At 35.4% G+C, this 16966-nt stretch overlaps 3 protein-coding genes, 1 long non-coding RNA gene and 1 pseudogene across 8 annotated transcripts; 4 read left to right on the top strand and 1 right to left on the bottom strand.

Annotated features, from left to right (window-relative positions):
• The first annotated feature begins 623 nt into the window (after positions 1-623).
• On the top strand, positions 624-2648 carry LOC111476667. 3 transcript variants are annotated; one of them, XM_023120445.1, is made up of 5 exons: positions 662-759; positions 1025-1079; positions 1310-1427; positions 1647-1861; positions 2273-2648. In XM_023120445.1, the coding sequence occupies exons 3-5, from the start codon at positions 1338-1340 to the stop codon at positions 2535-2537; spliced, it is 570 nt and encodes a 189-aa protein (XP_022976213.1). In that variant the 5' UTR covers positions 662-759; positions 1025-1079; positions 1310-1337; the 3' UTR covers positions 2538-2648. The 3 variants fall into 3 exon arrangements, with proteins under 3 accessions (XP_022976211.1, XP_022976212.1, XP_022976213.1); XM_023120443.1 differs by lacking the exon at positions 1025-1079 and having other exon boundaries at positions 624-759; XM_023120444.1 differs by lacking the exon at positions 1025-1079 and having other exon boundaries at positions 660-755.
• A 1937-nt stretch (positions 2649-4585) lies between these two features.
• On the top strand, positions 4586-6742 carry LOC111476666. Of its 3 annotated transcripts, none has more exons than XM_023120439.1 (4): positions 4586-4719; positions 5349-5466; positions 5687-5901; positions 6355-6742. In XM_023120439.1, the coding sequence occupies exons 2-4, from the start codon at positions 5377-5379 to the stop codon at positions 6617-6619; spliced, it is 570 nt and encodes a 189-aa protein (XP_022976207.1). In that variant the 5' UTR covers positions 4586-4719; positions 5349-5376; the 3' UTR covers positions 6620-6742. The 3 variants fall into 3 exon arrangements, with proteins under 3 accessions (XP_022976207.1, XP_022976208.1, XP_022976209.1); XM_023120440.1 differs by having other exon boundaries at positions 4623-4723; XM_023120441.1 differs by lacking the exon at positions 4586-4719 and adding an exon at positions 4734-4851.
• A 276-nt stretch (positions 6743-7018) lies between these two features.
• LOC111476684 lies at positions 7019-10181 on the top strand. The gene is made up of 7 exons (XR_002717151.1): positions 7019-7327; positions 8552-8665; positions 8806-8884; positions 8993-9047; positions 9279-9358; positions 9443-9652; positions 9835-10181. It is a non-coding gene; the product is annotated as an uncharacterized LOC111476684 (long non-coding RNA).
• Positions 10182-11051: 870 nt separating this feature from the next.
• LOC111476668 lies at positions 11052-13802 on the bottom strand (annotated as a pseudogene).
• A 1295-nt stretch (positions 13803-15097) lies between these two features.
• LOC111476672 (guanine nucleotide-binding protein subunit gamma 2-like) lies at positions 15098-16507 on the top strand. The gene is made up of 4 exons (XM_023120448.1): positions 15098-15835; positions 15956-16008; positions 16102-16146; positions 16241-16507. Exons 1-4 carry the CDS (start codon positions 15638-15640, stop codon positions 16320-16322), a joined length of 378 nt encoding a protein of 125 aa, XP_022976216.1. The 5' UTR covers positions 15098-15637; the 3' UTR covers positions 16323-16507.
• Positions 16508-16966: the final 459 nt, after the last annotated feature.

The following is a 16966-nucleotide window of genomic DNA, read 5'->3' as shown; positions in this document are numbered from 1 at the left end:
GTTATTCTGCCGAAGTCTGGCTGAGGAAGAATTGCATGGAATAAAACAAAAAAAATGCTGATTCGGGAAGCGTGTATTTTGTTATTCATTTTTTTTTTTACTCGTACCTTTCTAGTGAGATAATTACAGTCAAATGCATTAATCCAGTCGAACTCGAGGATTGATCTAGTTATTCACTGGTAACGTAGCTCACGAGCTTGCTACTTATGCATAAAGACATTGACCGACGATGATTTGGTGGGGGAATCACCGTCGACCTGTCGACTCTCTTACTCCCTTTCATTTGTTTTATGTTTTTTTGGGTACGTATGGCTCGAAAATAAAAAAACTAAAATCATAAAGGTTACATTGATTAATACGGTTTTGAACACAGTAATTTTGAACACAGTTGCAAACATGTAATTAATACGGTTAAAAACGAATGCCAGCTGGCGCCAAGTCAGACATTTTAAAAGTCCATTTTTATCTCTCAATGAATCATTTTCCTTGTGGATTTCAAAAAACGACATAATTCCTAATTTAAAAAAATATAAAAAAATAATAATAATAATAAAAAAAACTGTTTAATTCCATTTTTTAAATACGCCTCCCCCCGAGATTACGTAGATTCCCATCGGACGATACTGAGTACTATAAATATCAAGCATTGACTGATCTCCTTCCATAGTCTTCGCCGAAATCCGGAGTGGGAGTGGGAGCTGGAACGAAAGCGATTTTCCTGTTGTCTTGCCCATTTTTCTTCGTCGTTCAGTTCTATAGGTTTGCTTGCAATTCCTCTTGAATTTAATCGTTCGTAAATCATCACCGTTGCCGCCAATTTTGGCGATCGAATTTTGTTTTGGGTATTGTTTAAGTTGTTTATGATTTCTCGGCTTGATTGTGGTATCTAGGCTGGAGCTGATTTGTTGTTACAGAGAAGCTTTCCGTTTGACTGTTCGATTATGAGATTTTAGTTCTATTCTGTTTACTCTCGTGATTCTTCCCCATGTATGATTTTTTTTTTTTTTTCCTGTCAATGACTTAGGGATTAGAGTAATCAAGCTAAGATTGGAACATCTGATGCTATTGCTTTTCGTGCGGTGTGTTTATCTATAATCTTCTATTGTATCATTGATCTTCCTTGGAGTTTGGAGTGTAGAATCTTTTAGAACACATGACTAGCGGGGAAGCAATTGAGGAGGCTGTAGTTTTCCATTGTGAATTTTGAAAAACTATATTCTGTAAAAAAAAAAAAACCTACAGTCATAACTTATTCTATCCGATCTGCCTTGTTTTCCATCCGTTCTGAAAACTCTTTTGTTCCCTGTAGGTGACTGGTAACATTTATCTTGGGATCAATGGCGGTGTCTGTTAAAATAATGTCTCTTACTGTCGCAACTCTAGGTGTGATATCCTTTATATTTGGAGTCGTAGCTGAGAACAAGAAGGTAAGCTTCTGTTCATAAATTGTTTGATTCTTACTGTGTACATATTTGATCATTTGAAACAGTCACAACAAGAATTAAGATACGGACTGAATTGGTTGTTGTTGAATGGTTGTCTGTGTCTATATCATATAAGTTAGCTTACTCTCGTGTCCTGAGAATGTTCCTCGCTCCCTCATTAATGGACACTGTCCTTTTTTTGTTGTGTTTGCTTGTGGGCAGCCTGCATCCGGAACTCCCATCCCAGGCAAAGGCATTGTTATCTGTAAATATCCAGCGGACCCAACTGTGGCCCTGGGATATCTTTCAGTTGCGTTTCTTCTTGCTTCTTCAATTGCAGGATACTTCTCTTTGTTCTATCCTTACCAAGGAAAATCCGCTCCTCGAGGTGCCATGTTTAAGAGCAGCAGTTTCTCTATTTTCTTCAACATTGCCTTGTAAGTTCTCTTTCCAAGTCGCATCCTTTACTCTAACTGTTAGCTAAATCTTCTAAACTTTGTAGTATTTACTTGCATTATGGTTTCAATATTATAGTTCCGTGAAATTCTTGCTTTTGTCTGAGAATCTACTCCTACGGTGTGTTATCATCCATTGCCGTATTTATTTGATCACTTGGGATCTGTTTTTATTTTCATTTTGATGAAGTCGAGCTGCAATGGATGTTCTTTTTCCCCGAGTCGTCGAATGAATTCGATCCTTGGGATAATGCACCACCTAATTATCATCTTCCTCTCTACCCTCAATAAAAATGAAATAGAAATGTTATCAATCGAACATTCATATCGATCGGTGTGGTTTCTGTAAGGCATTGTTGCCATATCATTTGAATCCACTCTCTATGTTTGCAGGTTCACAACTGGATTGGCTATAACTTTGCTCGTATGGCCTACAGTCACCGAGCAAATTCACTTGACTCGTAACGTTCATCAGAATCTCGAGACAGCGTGCCCAACCGCTAAGACGGGTCTTCTGGGTGGTGGTGCATTTCTATCACTTGATTCATCCCTCTTCTGGTTGGTTGCCCTGATGTTGGCTGAAAATGCTCGAGAGGATTACTTTGATGAAATAGAGGAAAAAGGAGCCAGTGGTGAACCTCTTAAGAACGACGCATGAAATTTCTTGGTTCAGAGTTTCACTTTACCGTTGTGATTGACTATTAAGTACAGACTTAATTGTGAATATGATATTCCAAGAAATGTTCAAAATTATAGTATAATTGTATGAGTTTTTATATATATCTATATCTATATATATATATATATATATATATATATATATATATATAGATATAATATTTAAATATTTAATAGTTTTGAAGCAAATAATATGGCATAAATAGATGTATTTTAAAAATAAATCACATAGTTTCAGAGTATTTTTTAAATTTAATTATTAATTTATCATTGAAATTTTAATGATATTTTTCATGTTCCTAAGGTAGGGATGTTCCTAAGGTAGGAAAGGCAACTCGGTCCCGTTTGATTCTCTATTTTTGTAAAATTTTAAACAAAAAAAATATATGTCGAGCCATTAAAATATTACTTACCCGAAAAAAATAAATAAACATGCAAAATCAAATCACCGAAACATAAAATGAACAAATATTAGTAATATTTAAATTTTAGTTATTAAAGTGTAACGTGTATGGTGGATAAATATGATTTTTAAATAATTAAAAAAAAATGACAACCCGATAATCCAATCCAACTCAATCCATGAGTTTTAAACTCTATTTTGATTGCTCGAGTCACCGACCCATATTTTAAATTGGTCCGAAAGATTTTTTCAACTCAACCCTCCTACCTCGGTACCATGTTGCTAGCTAGAATACTTATAATGAAAGGGTAAAATTGACATAAAAGCCATATTTAAGAGTTTTTTCCCATTTATATCCATACGTATAACCTCGTGTTTATAGTCAAACCAACCTGACCTAAAAGTTATATATATATAAAAGAAGCCGAGATTTGTGTTATTAATCTCTCACCATTTTTTTCGAGATATTTCAAACATTAGATATGTTTTTTTGTTTTTTTTGCTTCCTAATTATACCGATAGGTGTATTTACGGTCGAACTATCTAAATCGAAAATTTTATATCTTACATAAAAAAGTGGGGTTGAGCATCAAATATTCGATAGCTCATAAGTTGATAATGGGAGCTCATTACTATTTCGTTGTTCGTATTGTTGATCAATGAACCTTCTCCATCAAATTGAAGTTTAATACAGTTATAAGAAACAGTGGTGCGGTCATTGGTGCATAAGTTTGTGACCCCAGTGGAAAAAGTACGATGACTTTAGATCAAATTAAATATTCAGTTAGTTGTATCTAGCTTGTCAAAAAAATATCTCTTCGCGAAGGTATTCCTAAAGTATTAAAGGCGCGTATTCATTTCTTACTGTTTAAAGCATACTAAGCTATCCTCTCGAACCTTATGTCGCAAAATATTTTGACACGTAAACAAGCTCCAAACGTTTGTTAATTCTATCAGCAACTAGCATCGATGTAGTAGAGACCAATACCATCTTTTTGTTAATCAAAAGTGCAACTCGGTAGCTTGTGAGCTTGCTACACACGCTTAAAAACATACACGATCGATATCTTGGCTCAAGGATCACCCTCTATAATTCGACCATTTTATCACCTTCCGTCTATGCATTACTTAGTTTCTTTTTTTTAATTTTTTTCTATTATGCGTGCTAAAAAAAAACTCAAATCACGATAATTTGGGTTGGATTCATCACCTGGTGGTTCACAAATAATTTTGAACACTCCCGCATGTATCAATCGGTGCGTTTTGTTGTTCGTTTTTTTTTCCGACCCATGCCTTTCTTGTGGGATCATTACGGTCAGACACATTAACCCAGTCGACACGAGCTTGTTACTTACACCTATGATGATTTGGCATGGATATCACCCTCAAACTAAAATCATAAAAATTAGATTGATTAAGTTATGTGTTCATCTGTTTGTTTGTTTGTTTTTTTTTTGTTTGTTTGGGGGCAGACATTCATTAATATGGTTAAAAATTAACCCTAGTTAAAACCAATGCCAGCTGGCGCTTAAGTCTGACTTTTTAAAAACGACATAATTCCCAATTCCATATTTTAAATACGCCTACAGAGATTACAAGTAGATTCCAGGATATACATTGGACGATACCGAGCACTATAAATATCAAGCATTGACTTATCTCATTCCATAGTCTTCGCCGAAATCCGGAGTGGGAGTGGGAGCGGGAACGAAAGCGATTTTCCTGTTCTCTTGCACATTTTTCTTCGTCGTTCAATTCTGTAGGTTTTCTTGCGATTTCTCTTGAATTTAATCGTTTTTTCTGTGAATATTCCGTAAATCACCCTTGCCGCCAATTTTGGTGATTGAATTTTGTTTTTCTGTAGAAATTGGAGGAGAATTTCGTGTTTTAGGTATTGTTTAAGTTGTTTATGATTTCTCGGCTTGATTATGGTATCTAGGTTGGAGCTGAATTGCTGTTACAGAGTAGCTTTCGTTTGATTGTTCGATTATTAGATTTTAGTTCTATTGTTCTTACTTTCGTGATTCTTCCCCGTGTATGATTTTTTTTCCTGTGATTGACAAAAGATGATTCTTAATTTGGTTTGCTTGGGGATTAGAGCGATCAAGCTAAGATTGGAACGTTTGATGTTATTGCTTTTCGTGCGGTGTGTTTTCCACTAATCTTCAGTCGTATCATTGATCTTCTTTGGATCTTATAGTGTGGAATCTCTTAGAACACATGACTAGAGGGGAAGCTATTGAGGAGTCTGTATTTTTCCACTGTGAATCTGGAAAAACTATATTCTATAAAAAAAAAAAAAAAAAAAAAAAAACTTGCAGTCATAACATATTCTATTAAATCTGCCTTGTTTTCCATCCGTTCTGAAAACTCTTTTGTTCCCTGCAGGTGTCTGGTAAAATTTATCTTGGGATCAATGGCCGTGTCTGTCAAGATAATGTCTCTTACTGTCACAACTCTAGGTGTGATATCCTTTATATTTGGAGTCGTAGCTGAGAACAAGAAGGTAAGCTTCTGTTCATAAATTGTTTGATTCTTACTGTGTAGATATTTGATCATTTGAAACTGTCACATCAAGAATTAAGACGCGGATTGAATTGGTTGTTGTTGAATAGTTTGTCTTTGTCTATATCATATAAGTTAGCTTACTCTCGTGTCCTGAGAATTTTCCTCGCTCCCTCATTAATGGGCACTGTCCTTTTTTTGTTGTGTTTGCTTGTGGGCAGCCTGCATCCGGAACTCCCATCCCAGGCAAAGGCATTGTTATCTGTCAATATCCAGCGGACCCAACTGTGGCCCTGGGATATCTTTCCGTTGCGTTTCTTCTTGCTTCTTCAATTGCAGGATACTTCTCTTTGTTCTATCCTTACCAAGGAAAATCCGTTCCTCGAGGTGCGATGTTTAAGAGCAGCACTTTCTCCATTTTCTTCAACATTGCCCTGTAAGTTCTCTTTCCAATTCACATCCTTTACTCTAACTGTTGGCTAAAACTTCTAAACTTTGTAGTATTTACTTGTATTATGGTTTCATTAAATTCTTGCTTTTCTCTGAGAATCTACTCCTGCGGTTTGATTTGAAACAAGATTTCTTGCATGTTTATCAGTTGAGAGGTGTGTTGTCGTCCATTGCCGTATTTATTTGATCACTTGGGATCTGTTTTTATTTACATTTTGATGAAGTCGAGTTGCAATGGATGTTCTTTTTCCCCAAGTCGTCGAATGGATTCGATCCTTGGGATAATGCACCACCTAATTATCGTCTTTCTCTCCACCCTCAATAAAAATAAAATGTGAAATGGAAACGTTATCAATCAAACATTCATATCGATCGGATCGGTGTGGTTTCTGTAAGGCATTGTTGCCATATCATTTGAATCCACCCTCTGTGTTTGCAGGTTCACAACTGGATTGGCTATAACTTTGCTTCTATGGCCTACAGTCATCGAGCAAATTCACTTGACTCGCAACGTTCATCACAATCTCGAGGCAGCATGCCCGACCGCTAAGACTGGTCTTCTGGGTGGTGGTGCCTTTCTATCCCTTGATTCATCCCTCTTCTGGTTGGTTACCCTGATGTTGGCTGGAAATGCTCGAGAGGACTACTTTGATGAAATTGAGGAAAACGGAGACAGTGCTGAGGCTCTTAAGAACAACGCATGAAATTTCTTTGTTCGGTGAGAATAATAATTCAGTTTCAGTTTACTGCACTGTAATTGACTATTAAGTAAGGACTTAATTGTGAATATGATATTTCAAGGAATGTTCATCAATGAAATTATATCATGATAGTATGAGTTTTTATTTTTCATTTTCAACCTCGACCTAACTTATAATAATTGTAAAAAAAAATTAATTATTTAGGAGTTTTGAACCGAGTAGTATGACATAAATTAATATGTAGCACTTGCCTTAAGGTCGGGATCTAAAATTCACATAGTCAATCATCAAAAAAAAAAAAAAAAAAAAAAAAAAAAAAAAAAAAAAAAAAAATCCCATCCTACCATCGGACATGACGATTGAATTTATTAAGATTAACATATTAAAAATCTAGTTTTTGTCATTCAGTAGTCGACATGTCGTTTTACGTGTTCCACATCGATTGGGCCTCGCGCTCAAAACCCTAGCTTCTTGTTAGAAATCCCTCCACTTAAATATCGGCGCCCAAAACTTCCATTTAAAACCCCAACAAATCCCTGTTTCTCCCTCCCTCCCTCTCTCTCTCTATTTTGGCTCTTTCAAGGTGCTGTTCTACGAAAATGCCGCTTGGAGATCGATTGGCGACAAGATCGAGTCTCTGTTTTGTGACGTGGCGACTGAGTTCGATGACGGTGTGCCTCTGCTCCATTTGACTTAGTCGTCACTCCTTTGGTTAGCATTCTTCCATTTCTCTTTTCGATATTTACTGCTGGAAATGATGTTTAGACCTCAACTGACTGAGAAATGGCGTTCGATGAGTGTTATTTTTCTTTTGCGTTTGCACGTAGTGCGCATTTTTCTCTCCGTATCCAAGAATAGCGTTCTTTGTCTGTTTGTTTGAAAGTGAACGGAGTACGTTGGTTAGATCTTTATTTCGTTGTTGTTTTGCACTGTTTCTTGTTATTACGGTGGCTAATTAGCCAGTCACACACCGGCTATTTAGCTGTATGTTCTGTGTGAATGGTCAGTAAGCTCACCTAAATCAACGTCGTTTGGCAGCCAATCTAGTGAAGGAAGATCGTGTGGTTTCACTTCAAGGCTGTCAAAGTACATTTCTCAAACCGTGTCGAAGAGTATGGCTGGATGTACAGTAATAATCTGGCTCAAAAATATAAGAACGATAAGATACTTGATATTTCACTAGAGGATCGCTAATTATTTTCGTATTTGATGCCATTTCCTTCATTCTTATATTCGTTTACTTCTATTTATTGAATTGATACACAGCCGCTTCAAGCTTGAAACGTTTATGAAGTTTCTGGAGCAATAAAATTTATCATCTGCATGCTTATAAGGCATGCCGCACCTGAGGTTGTAGATATTTAGATTTTACAGTACTGTTGGATCTTTTTGAAAATGATACATCCATCAACGTAGTTTGTTTGATTCTCCATATTTGCAGAGTACTAATGGTGGCCAATTAGCTAGTCACACATCAGCTCATAGCTGTATTTTTTTTGTGTGAATGGTCAGTAAGCTCACCGAAAACAATATTTATTAATTGTCCGTGCAGTGAATATAGACCATGTAATCTTCACACTTGGACTGTTAAATACATTTTGATGAGTGGATATTAACAAATCTTTGGGATGTCTGGTTACTCTTAACTTGTAGATATGTATTTGATTAACATTTGTGAGGATATTTTGATTTCATAACTTCCTAAAACTGTTATTTGGTAAATATTGCTTCAAATGGATCCATCTTGTCGGCCAAGCTTGAAACAAAAAGAGAACGGTGTTCTCATTGAACAGCCACGTTGTTGGTAGCCTTGTGAAAATTTAATATTCGATTGCTTGTCTGCTCTCTGGTTTCTTACACTTATTGTAGCATACAATGAGTATATTTTGTAATATTTTATTTATTTATTATTTATTATTATTTTTTGTGTCCCAGGCAAAATTAGTTCTTGGATTGACTTAGATTCTGAAGATGAGGTTGTTTGTACAAATTGATTCTGAGAGAGCTCCGAAGCAAGAGATTGCATGGGCTTCCCATCTCTCTCTGCAGGTGTATTATTCTAGCAGTATCTTCATCATCCATTGCTCTTCATTCTTTGTCAACTCTCTCAACTTTGAAAGCATTTAATGGTTTGTTAGCTGTCTAGTTTCTCTCCATCTTAACAGTTAAGAGCTGATTTATTACTGCAGGCATGTCTTTTTGCAGCTCCTAAGGGAACATCATATGCTCTAATTATGCTAGGTGTGTTCGGGCCTTAATAATATGCAGGTGCCACTCTTATTTATCATTAAATGACACTTTTCTTAATTCTGTATGTTTTTTTTACCAATGTTTTAGAACTTTTCTAATTGATATTTTTCTGAAATTGTGGCTCAGGATACTTCTTGTGGAGGTTGATGATGATTCTACAGATGTGAAGTCTGATCACTTGGTGAGTAAGTATCTTTGAATTTTCCTCTCATCTTTCTCTTCATGCTTCTTGATGGGAAAGGGATTTGGATTCTTACAAATTAGTTTCTTTTCTGATAAGTGATTGATTATAGGGTAAAATTATCAATGTTTATTATGGCAAGTGGAACGAAAATCTATTTTTTTCCCGTCCATGCTCTTGAGTTTATGATGTTCAATGTAAACAACTGCCAATACCATCCATTTGCTGCAGGTTGATTCTTTGGATTTGTGGAACGCATTTCGTCTGTCTTTGCGAGCGCCTCTGTGAGTTATCAATTGTACTTGCATTTTGTATGTTCTCATACCTGAGTTGAGTTAGTTACTATCTATCTTATATATATTATGATGTTGAAATTGGTATTTTCTGTTCATTAGGAGTACGTTGCCTTCACCAAATGCGGCTTGGACGGGGGAGTCTTGTCAAAGCGGCCATATTTAGTACCGATGTAAATATATATTGGTTATTTTTCTCAAGATCAAACAGATATTTGAGGTTGATTACCGGGTTTTTTAAAGGCACTTGGACTATTGTCGAAGCGGCACCAGAAGTTGATTACTGGATTTTTCAACCATCGCTCCATTCAGGTATCTGATTTCATACCATTTAGCTTGTTTCCAACAACTTCATATTACCCTGCAACAATTGCAAAAGTAGAAGTAGCATTTTACACTCGTTTGCTGATTGCATTATGAGGAATAATTAGTTTTTGATTATCCATTGCTGGCTGCATAGTCTATTAAACATTGATCGTCTGTGTCCCTTTCAGGTAGTTTTATCTGGTAAATCATTTCCCTACGTTTCAAGGGGATGTTGTGCAGATTCGCTAACCGGCCCCTGTAAAGAGCAGAAAAGAATCTTAAGAGTAGATTTCTCATGAATATAATTCCATTTTATTGTAATCTATTTTTAGCAACCCTTTCTCATACTTTGTTTCCCTTCCCTCATCCTTCATTACGTTTTTAAAAAATCAATGGCATAGATGTTTAAAAATTTTTATAACTAGAAAAATGAATTATAATGTTAGCCACAATTTTTATATAACATTTTTCTTGTTCGTCGACAATGTTTTCTATCCTGTTATTAAAATAGAATTTAAGGCACTGAAATAGTTATTACTATTTCAAAAACAAAAATGAACTTTCTTTTGGGTGTGATTGTCAATGTGTGAATTCTTAGATAAATTTTAAAAACAAGCTTAAATGGTGTTTATAAGCTTAGTTTTGAAAAATCAAGCACAATTTTTATAGATAGAAAACAATATCCAAAACTCAAGTAGTTATCTGTAGCATACAAAATCCTGTTTTTTGAAAAAGAAAATCAACCCCAAACCTTGAGTCTTAAAAATTGAAATGGACTTGATTCTGTTTAAAAAATAAACATTTTCAATCAAACTGATAATCGAAAAAATAAAAATAAAATGAAATCAGAAAGTTAATATAAACGTAGAGAGAGAAGTCGTTCATGAAAAGGAAATAGATGTGACTGGCAAACCTTGATGCGCACCTACCAGATGACCATAATAATGAAGTCCGCACACTCACTGGTTTCCCATCAGAAGACAACATTATCCTTCCGAATTACCTTGAGCTTAGCATTCCTACTGCGCCGATTCAACCTCTCTTCCTCTATAGAGTGTACCTTTTGAACCCTTCACACCATGCTTAATCCATTCCTGTCCTGAATCACTCATCTCTTTCGGTTTTCGGGTTTATGATATCCAGAAATGTTTGCTTCACAACCCTACCCTCCAAACTGTGGAAAGAAATGATATGCATACAGGGTGGCGTCTTCTAATACCTTCAGTCAATCATTAACAGCAATCCTCAGAGCTTGGAATATTCTTCTATTTCCATTAAATTTTACATCACATATTCATACCAAAGTAAGAAAATGATCTTTTAACTTATTTTCAAGCGAGTCCTTATGTAAAGATGAAATGATATGAAATTACAAAGGTCGGGGTGAAAAGAAATGGACCTCAAATTCATAGAGACACAATCATGATTGATATGACAAGGAACAATAATAAACAAAGATCGATGTGGCTCAGACGCGAAAAAAGAAGAAGAAACAAAATCAATGAAGGCACGACTCAAAGAACGAGCAGTGCTTACCTTTTCAGCCCAAAGTGGATTTTCGGATAAGAAGATCAACTAATTCACTGGAGGAATGCAGTCCACCCCCTTGTGGCCTTGTGGGATTGGGAAGGACTGTACCGTTACATCCAGCCATAAAGAGAACAAAGGACCAGTTAGAAAGAAAATCAGTAATCTGCAGGCGGTCCAACAAACAGTTACAGAAATAATCATCGGTAACTCAATATACCAAAGCAATAAGCGTGTAACAGTAAAAGCACTTCTAATTCAGCATGCGCAGAATGAAATAAAATAAGTGAACGCGTACAAACAAGCAACTGACTATTATACGTCTCACGCACACCCAAACACGACACTAACAACATAAAGTATCATCGTTTTACGTTTTTGTAAGAAAATTTGCCCGCATGGATGAATCAGTTTAACTACAAAGGAAAAACGTAAAGAATAGCTTATAGTTGATTCGGTAAGTAACAGTATAGCAAGCATAAACAATGGAATAGCTAGAAACGGACTCATACATTATCTACTAATTTATTAAACCAGTTTGTACCTGAGGATCCATTCGTATATCAAGAGGTCCATCACCAAAGACACTAATTCCCCTTTCAGGATCGTCCACCTAAGCAGCCTGGAAAATTGCCAAATTTCAGGCTGTTAAAAGATTACATTCTATGCGAGAAATTAAATCTCATAAACTCCATGGGATGAATCAATGAGGTATCATGGAAAGATAACTTTGTTAACTGTTATCATGATTTTCCCTGTAAAGAAAGTGGACCGTACTACTCATACATTGGATCCCAACTGTAATATTAAATAACAGTAACTTGGCATTCTACAATTATTTCTATATATTTTATGTTGTTCACTCTGTATTTGCCTTGTATTTCCATTAGCACCTTACATGTACTAGCATACAGGTTTACTCTCTCCACTGTTTTAATAGAACTGTACCTTGAACCTCATCACAGACTGAGCTAAATATTTTAAAAATCTGTGAATTCTCTTTGATTTACCTGCATGGATGACATTCCTAAATACATCAAAATTCCGTCAACTCCAGGATCTAAAGGTTTCTCGTCTGAGTCAGCCAGTAGCGATTTCATGTATTTAAGTTCTTCAGAAGTACGAATGCCTTCAAATCAGAATCCTCGCTGAAGAAAGCACTAATCCGATCTTCGGCCTTATGAAGTGCAATTGGATGACTTCCATTTGCAAGTAAAATTTCAACTCTGGATGTGCTTGAATTATCTGTTTTCCAGGACACGAAATCAGAATTGAACATCATGAAAAAGAAAAATCAACTCGGACAGAAAATGCTAAGAGAGCGAATACAGCCACGGAAAAGAGCAGTTATCAAAGTACGTTGTGTCAAAAGCCGCACTTATTCCAAATTCTCGTGCATCAACATCAAAGGAACGACACAGGATGACAGACTGCAAGTTAATCCAAAATTTCGCAGGCGAAACAATAGTAAAGAAAAAAGCACGTAGATAAGATCGATCACTACTATGGCCAAATGTAGCTCCACATAAAACACAATACTGAATTCAATATACAAATCAGCGCACATTAAACTGCTCATTGATTGTAAATTTTGATAGGAATTTGGATGAGCATCTAATCCGGCTGCAGATATACACGAATAATAATATATTTCAGAAAATTTGACGAGAGAAATACAATCATAAAACACATTCGAATAATAATTGTTAACCAAAAATGCACCGAATCAATCATTAACGACGAACAGGACAAGAAGGCAAACATGTTAAGACAGAGACTAACAGCTAAGAAGTGTTCACCTGCACCGACGGTGCAATCTACAAAGGAGCTTAGCGGCCTTCCGGAAGAAGCAGAGAATACGTCCAATACTTCCGAAAGCGTCACCAGGATGTGAGCAGCAGTGTCGCCGAACTGGACAGCGGTCTCATCAAACTCCTTGGTGAAGCGAGTCGTTTTCTCCTTCACCAAAGCTAACTTCGAAGATAAAGAAGAAGACTCCGATGATTTCGAAACACAGGTATTCGCCTTAAGATTCTTGGATTTCTTTTGCTTCTCCTTCCTTGCCTTACTCGAAATCAGTAGCGGTAGAAATGGAACAGCACCGGAAGACTCTCGGCAGTGAAGCAGTAGAGATGAAGACCAAATGCTGTAAACGGAGAAAAAGAAAACAACGAGAGCTTCGCCATTGATGATCTAAAAGCCATTTCCTACAGCTCCGATAAGATCAGAAGATCAAAGAATGAGATTGTTAGAGCCGTGAAGTGGTGAAATCCGGAAGTTCAAAGGGAGAGTTCACCATGGTCAGAAAATGGAGGGAAATGGCGAGATTTAAACTTTTGAGCCCTAATTGGCCAATTGGTCTGTCTTGTCCTCCTTTTATACCCGCCAAAATAAAATTAAAAAAATAATAGAAATAAAAATAAATTGACCTTTTTCTCCTTCCTTAGAGGATAGAGTTTAAGATGTACTTACCTTGCACTTGGGGATAACTTTGTTATAAAGTGGGAAAAGGCAAGGGATATTTTGGTATTTTCACAAATGTTTTTAGAATGAAGTGCTTAATTTTGATTTTTTTAATAAAACACTTGAAATAAAATTTAAAAAAATGAAAATTGATTTTTGTATGTTTATTTGTGAATTCTCTAAAAAAGTAATATTATATATAAATTTTTCTAAAAAAGTAATTTAGAAAAATAAAAAATTATTATAAAAAAAAAGGTAATTAAACAAATAATAATAACTAAATGACTCAGGATTTTCCTTCATCCTACAATTCCTTTTATTTACTTAATAAATGCAACCTACAGAATAATTAATTATATTCATTAACTTTCATTGATTGGTTGGATTTCATTAATTAATTAATTAATCAAAACGAGTAATAATTTCCAAATAAAGCAATTATTGTGTTAAGTTCAAAATCATAGCATTTTATATTAATACTTCTATCATTATTCAATTTTAACTAATCAAACTAACTAAACTAATCATAATTAATTTCATAAAATTGATCTAATCAAGGCTTTGGCGTTCTCAATGATTTGAATAATATAATATTAAAAATCTTAACTTCAATTAAAATACTATTTTAATCTCAATAACTTCTGTATGAAAAAAATTAGATAAAAATATAATTTTAAAGAGGAAGGTTGATATAAATTAATTATTTTATAAAATAATAACCGATAAGGTAAGTATCAAAATTTATTAAAAATAACTATTTCAAGACTGATAAACAAATAAATCAAAATTTTTGTATTGGTTCTACACAACAATGAAAGTAGATTTCGAACCTCTGACCTAATGGTTAATAACATAAACAACATGGAGAGTGAATTTCGAACCTCAAACAGATTTTGAAGGGGACTTCGAACCTCTGACCTAATAATGATTAATAATATATGTTTCATGAGTCCCCAAACTAACTACCCACCCCAAAAAGCTAACACATTGAAAGAAAAAAAAAAGTTTTTAGATTGAAGAGCACAACTAATGAACTTAGAAGCTCTAACCTAATGGGTAATAACATAAACAACATGGAGAGAGAATTTTGGACCTCGGACTGATTTCGAAGGGAAATTCGAACCTCGGACCTAATGGTTAATAATATACGTTTCAATGGGTCCAAATGAATGGCCCACACCAAAATCTAACACGTTGAAAGAAAAAAAAATTAAGATGGAAGATCACAACTAAACAACTAATGAACTTAGAAGCTCAAAGATTAGGTGTTAATTGACTCTATTCTAATGGTTTAGAACATGGAGGAGAAAAAAAGTAGCATTGAAGAGGCGATGGGGAGGTAGTTTGTGTGAGAAAGATATTAATTAAGCTATGGAAGAAAAAATGGAGAGGGAGACATGGCGGCTTTGATGGGTTTGTTTGACCTCATCAACTCCTCAAATTCTATTAAAAATCTCAATTCCCTCCTCTTCTTCTCCCTCAATTGTCAAAATCTCCTTCCTCATCAAACAGGGAACCAGAAGAAGAACAAGACAGAGAGAGAGAGAGAGAGAGAGAGGCAGAGAGAGAGGCGGAGAGAGAGGAAGAGGGCAAAAAGGCATACCTTAAGCAGCAACTGTAGTTCAGAAATTGCTTTTTTCTGATCTTTTGGTGTTACTTTTTTCACAGGGTTTTGACTGTCCACTTTATTCCTTTTCATCATAATCTCATCTCTTTTTCTTCTTTCTTCAATTATTCCAATTACATCACAAAAACACACATAAAACCTTGCTTTCATCATTTGTTTCCAGCTTTGGCCGCACCATTTCTTCACCTTTTTGAATGTTTTATAATATTCTCACCTTCCCCGCCCACCTTTTTCCTCACAAAACAACCTATAGTTCTTCTCCTTCTCTTCAATTCCCCTTGCTTTTCTAAGATTCCTGTATTTCTCTCTATTCTGCGATTTATCGTAACAGATAAGGAGTTCTGAATTTGATTTATTACCTGAAAGTTGCAACAATGGATGATGATAAACAGCACCAGTCACAGCCGATGTCCTCGCCGTCGCCGTCTGGAGAAGAGTCAGCGAAGAGACAAGAAGGAGTCAATTCAGAAACCAAATCAAAATCTGCAGTTCGGAGCAAGAACACCTTCTTTGGCAGACATAGAATCTCAGCGGCCATAACCAGACTCCAAAACGAAATCAATATCATCGAGGTGATCGCTATTTCGTTTACGATTCACAGATTTACCTTAATCGGACAATAAAATCCATATCTCCAGCCACGATTCTTTTCCCTCTGAGATTAAATACGATAATTTACCGTAATAATGCAGGAAGAATTGCGACAGCTCGAGAGCATAGGCGAATCCTCCACCGTCTGCGAAGAGTAAGCAAATAAATCAATTCCTTAGGGTTTCGAAAAATTCCTAATAGTTTAGGATCATCGTCTCCACTAATTTCTTCTCCTGTTTACGCACAGCCTCGTCTCCAGCGTCGTAGCGATTCCAGATCCTCTGCTTCCAGAGTAAGATTAAATCACCGTCAACACTAATTATCGATCTTCAAATAAAATGACAATTTCTTCCCCTAATCAACGAAGAATGATTCATCATATGCAGAACAATCGGTCCAACGGACGTCAACTGGGACCAGTGGTTCCGAGGAGCTCACGGCGGTCGCAACCACAGACGGTGGATCTGATTCCGAACACACAGGGAGATCCATTTTGGGGATCGCCGTTGATTTACAGGGGTTTGAGATCAACTAGTCCTGATCGATTGCAGCCATAACCAGAATATGGAGGAGAAGAAAAGAAGAGAAGACTTGGAAATTGAAACGACGACGTCGCAATCGCACCGTGTGTAAAAGTTTTCGGGTACATTTAGTTTTTTTTTTTTTGTCTCTATGTGTTGGCAATATTATTAAACAAATGTTATGTTAAAATGTTATAAATTTTAAAATTTAAAATGGTATTGTATTATTAATAATTAATTATAATAAAATGTTAAATATATTAATAACTTATTAAACATGAAATTAAAAATTTAAATTTCAAGGATTAATAATTATGAAATGTGGAGACAAAATTTAAAATTTAAATTTAAAATTTAATTTTTTTTTTTTTTTTTAGTGGGAAACCAATGGTAAGATACGACAGCTCAATGTCTTTTGCTTGTTCCAAGCTTCCACTAAAGTGGGTAGACAAGTAAACAGATGTGAAGATAATATCTTATATAATCTGCTCTTTTTTCTTTTTTTTTTATTATTATTATTTATTTTGTTTTTATAAAAATATCAATAAAATATAAATAGCAAAAAAGGAACTCCTTACGGAATAACCCTTC

The sequence above is a fragment of the Cucurbita maxima genome, unplaced genomic scaffold (genome assembly GCF_002738345.1).
Source record: "Cucurbita maxima cultivar Rimu unplaced genomic scaffold, Cmax_1.0 Cma_Scf00003, whole genome shotgun sequence".
Classification (NCBI taxonomy): Eukaryota; Viridiplantae; Streptophyta; class Magnoliopsida; order Cucurbitales; family Cucurbitaceae; genus Cucurbita; species Cucurbita maxima.
Note: the sequence above shows the minus strand (reverse complement) of the source record. Positions and strands in the feature narration are given on the sequence as shown.

Excerpts from the sequence above, each read along its gene's own strand:
- LOC111476667 (XM_023120443.1), top strand. The coding sequence starts at position 1,338 with ATGGCGGTGTCTGTTAAAATAATGTCTCTTACTGTCGCAACTCTAGGT. Across the intron at positions 1,428-1,646 it reads TCGTAGCTGAGAACAAGAAG|CCTGCATCCGGAACTCCCAT; the intron begins GTAAGCTTCTGT and ends GCTTGTGGGCAG. Across the intron at positions 1,862-2,272 it reads ATTTTCTTCAACATTGCCTT|GTTCACAACTGGATTGGCTA; the intron begins GTAAGTTCTCTT and ends CTATGTTTGCAG.
- LOC111476666 (XM_023120439.1), top strand. The coding sequence starts at position 5,377 with ATGGCCGTGTCTGTCAAGATAATGTCTCTTACTGTCACAACTCTAGGT. Across the intron at positions 5,467-5,686 it reads TCGTAGCTGAGAACAAGAAG|CCTGCATCCGGAACTCCCAT; the intron begins GTAAGCTTCTGT and ends GCTTGTGGGCAG. Across the intron at positions 5,902-6,354 it reads ATTTTCTTCAACATTGCCCT|GTTCACAACTGGATTGGCTA; the intron begins GTAAGTTCTCTT and ends CTGTGTTTGCAG.
- LOC111476672 (XM_023120448.1), top strand. The coding sequence starts at position 15,638 with ATGGATGATGATAAACAGCACCAGTCACAGCCGATGTCCTCGCCGTCG. Across the intron at positions 15,836-15,955 it reads ACGAAATCAATATCATCGAG|GAAGAATTGCGACAGCTCGA; the intron begins GTGATCGCTATT and ends GTAATAATGCAG. Across the intron at positions 16,009-16,101 it reads TCCTCCACCGTCTGCGAAGA|CCTCGTCTCCAGCGTCGTAG; the intron begins GTAAGCAAATAA and ends GTTTACGCACAG.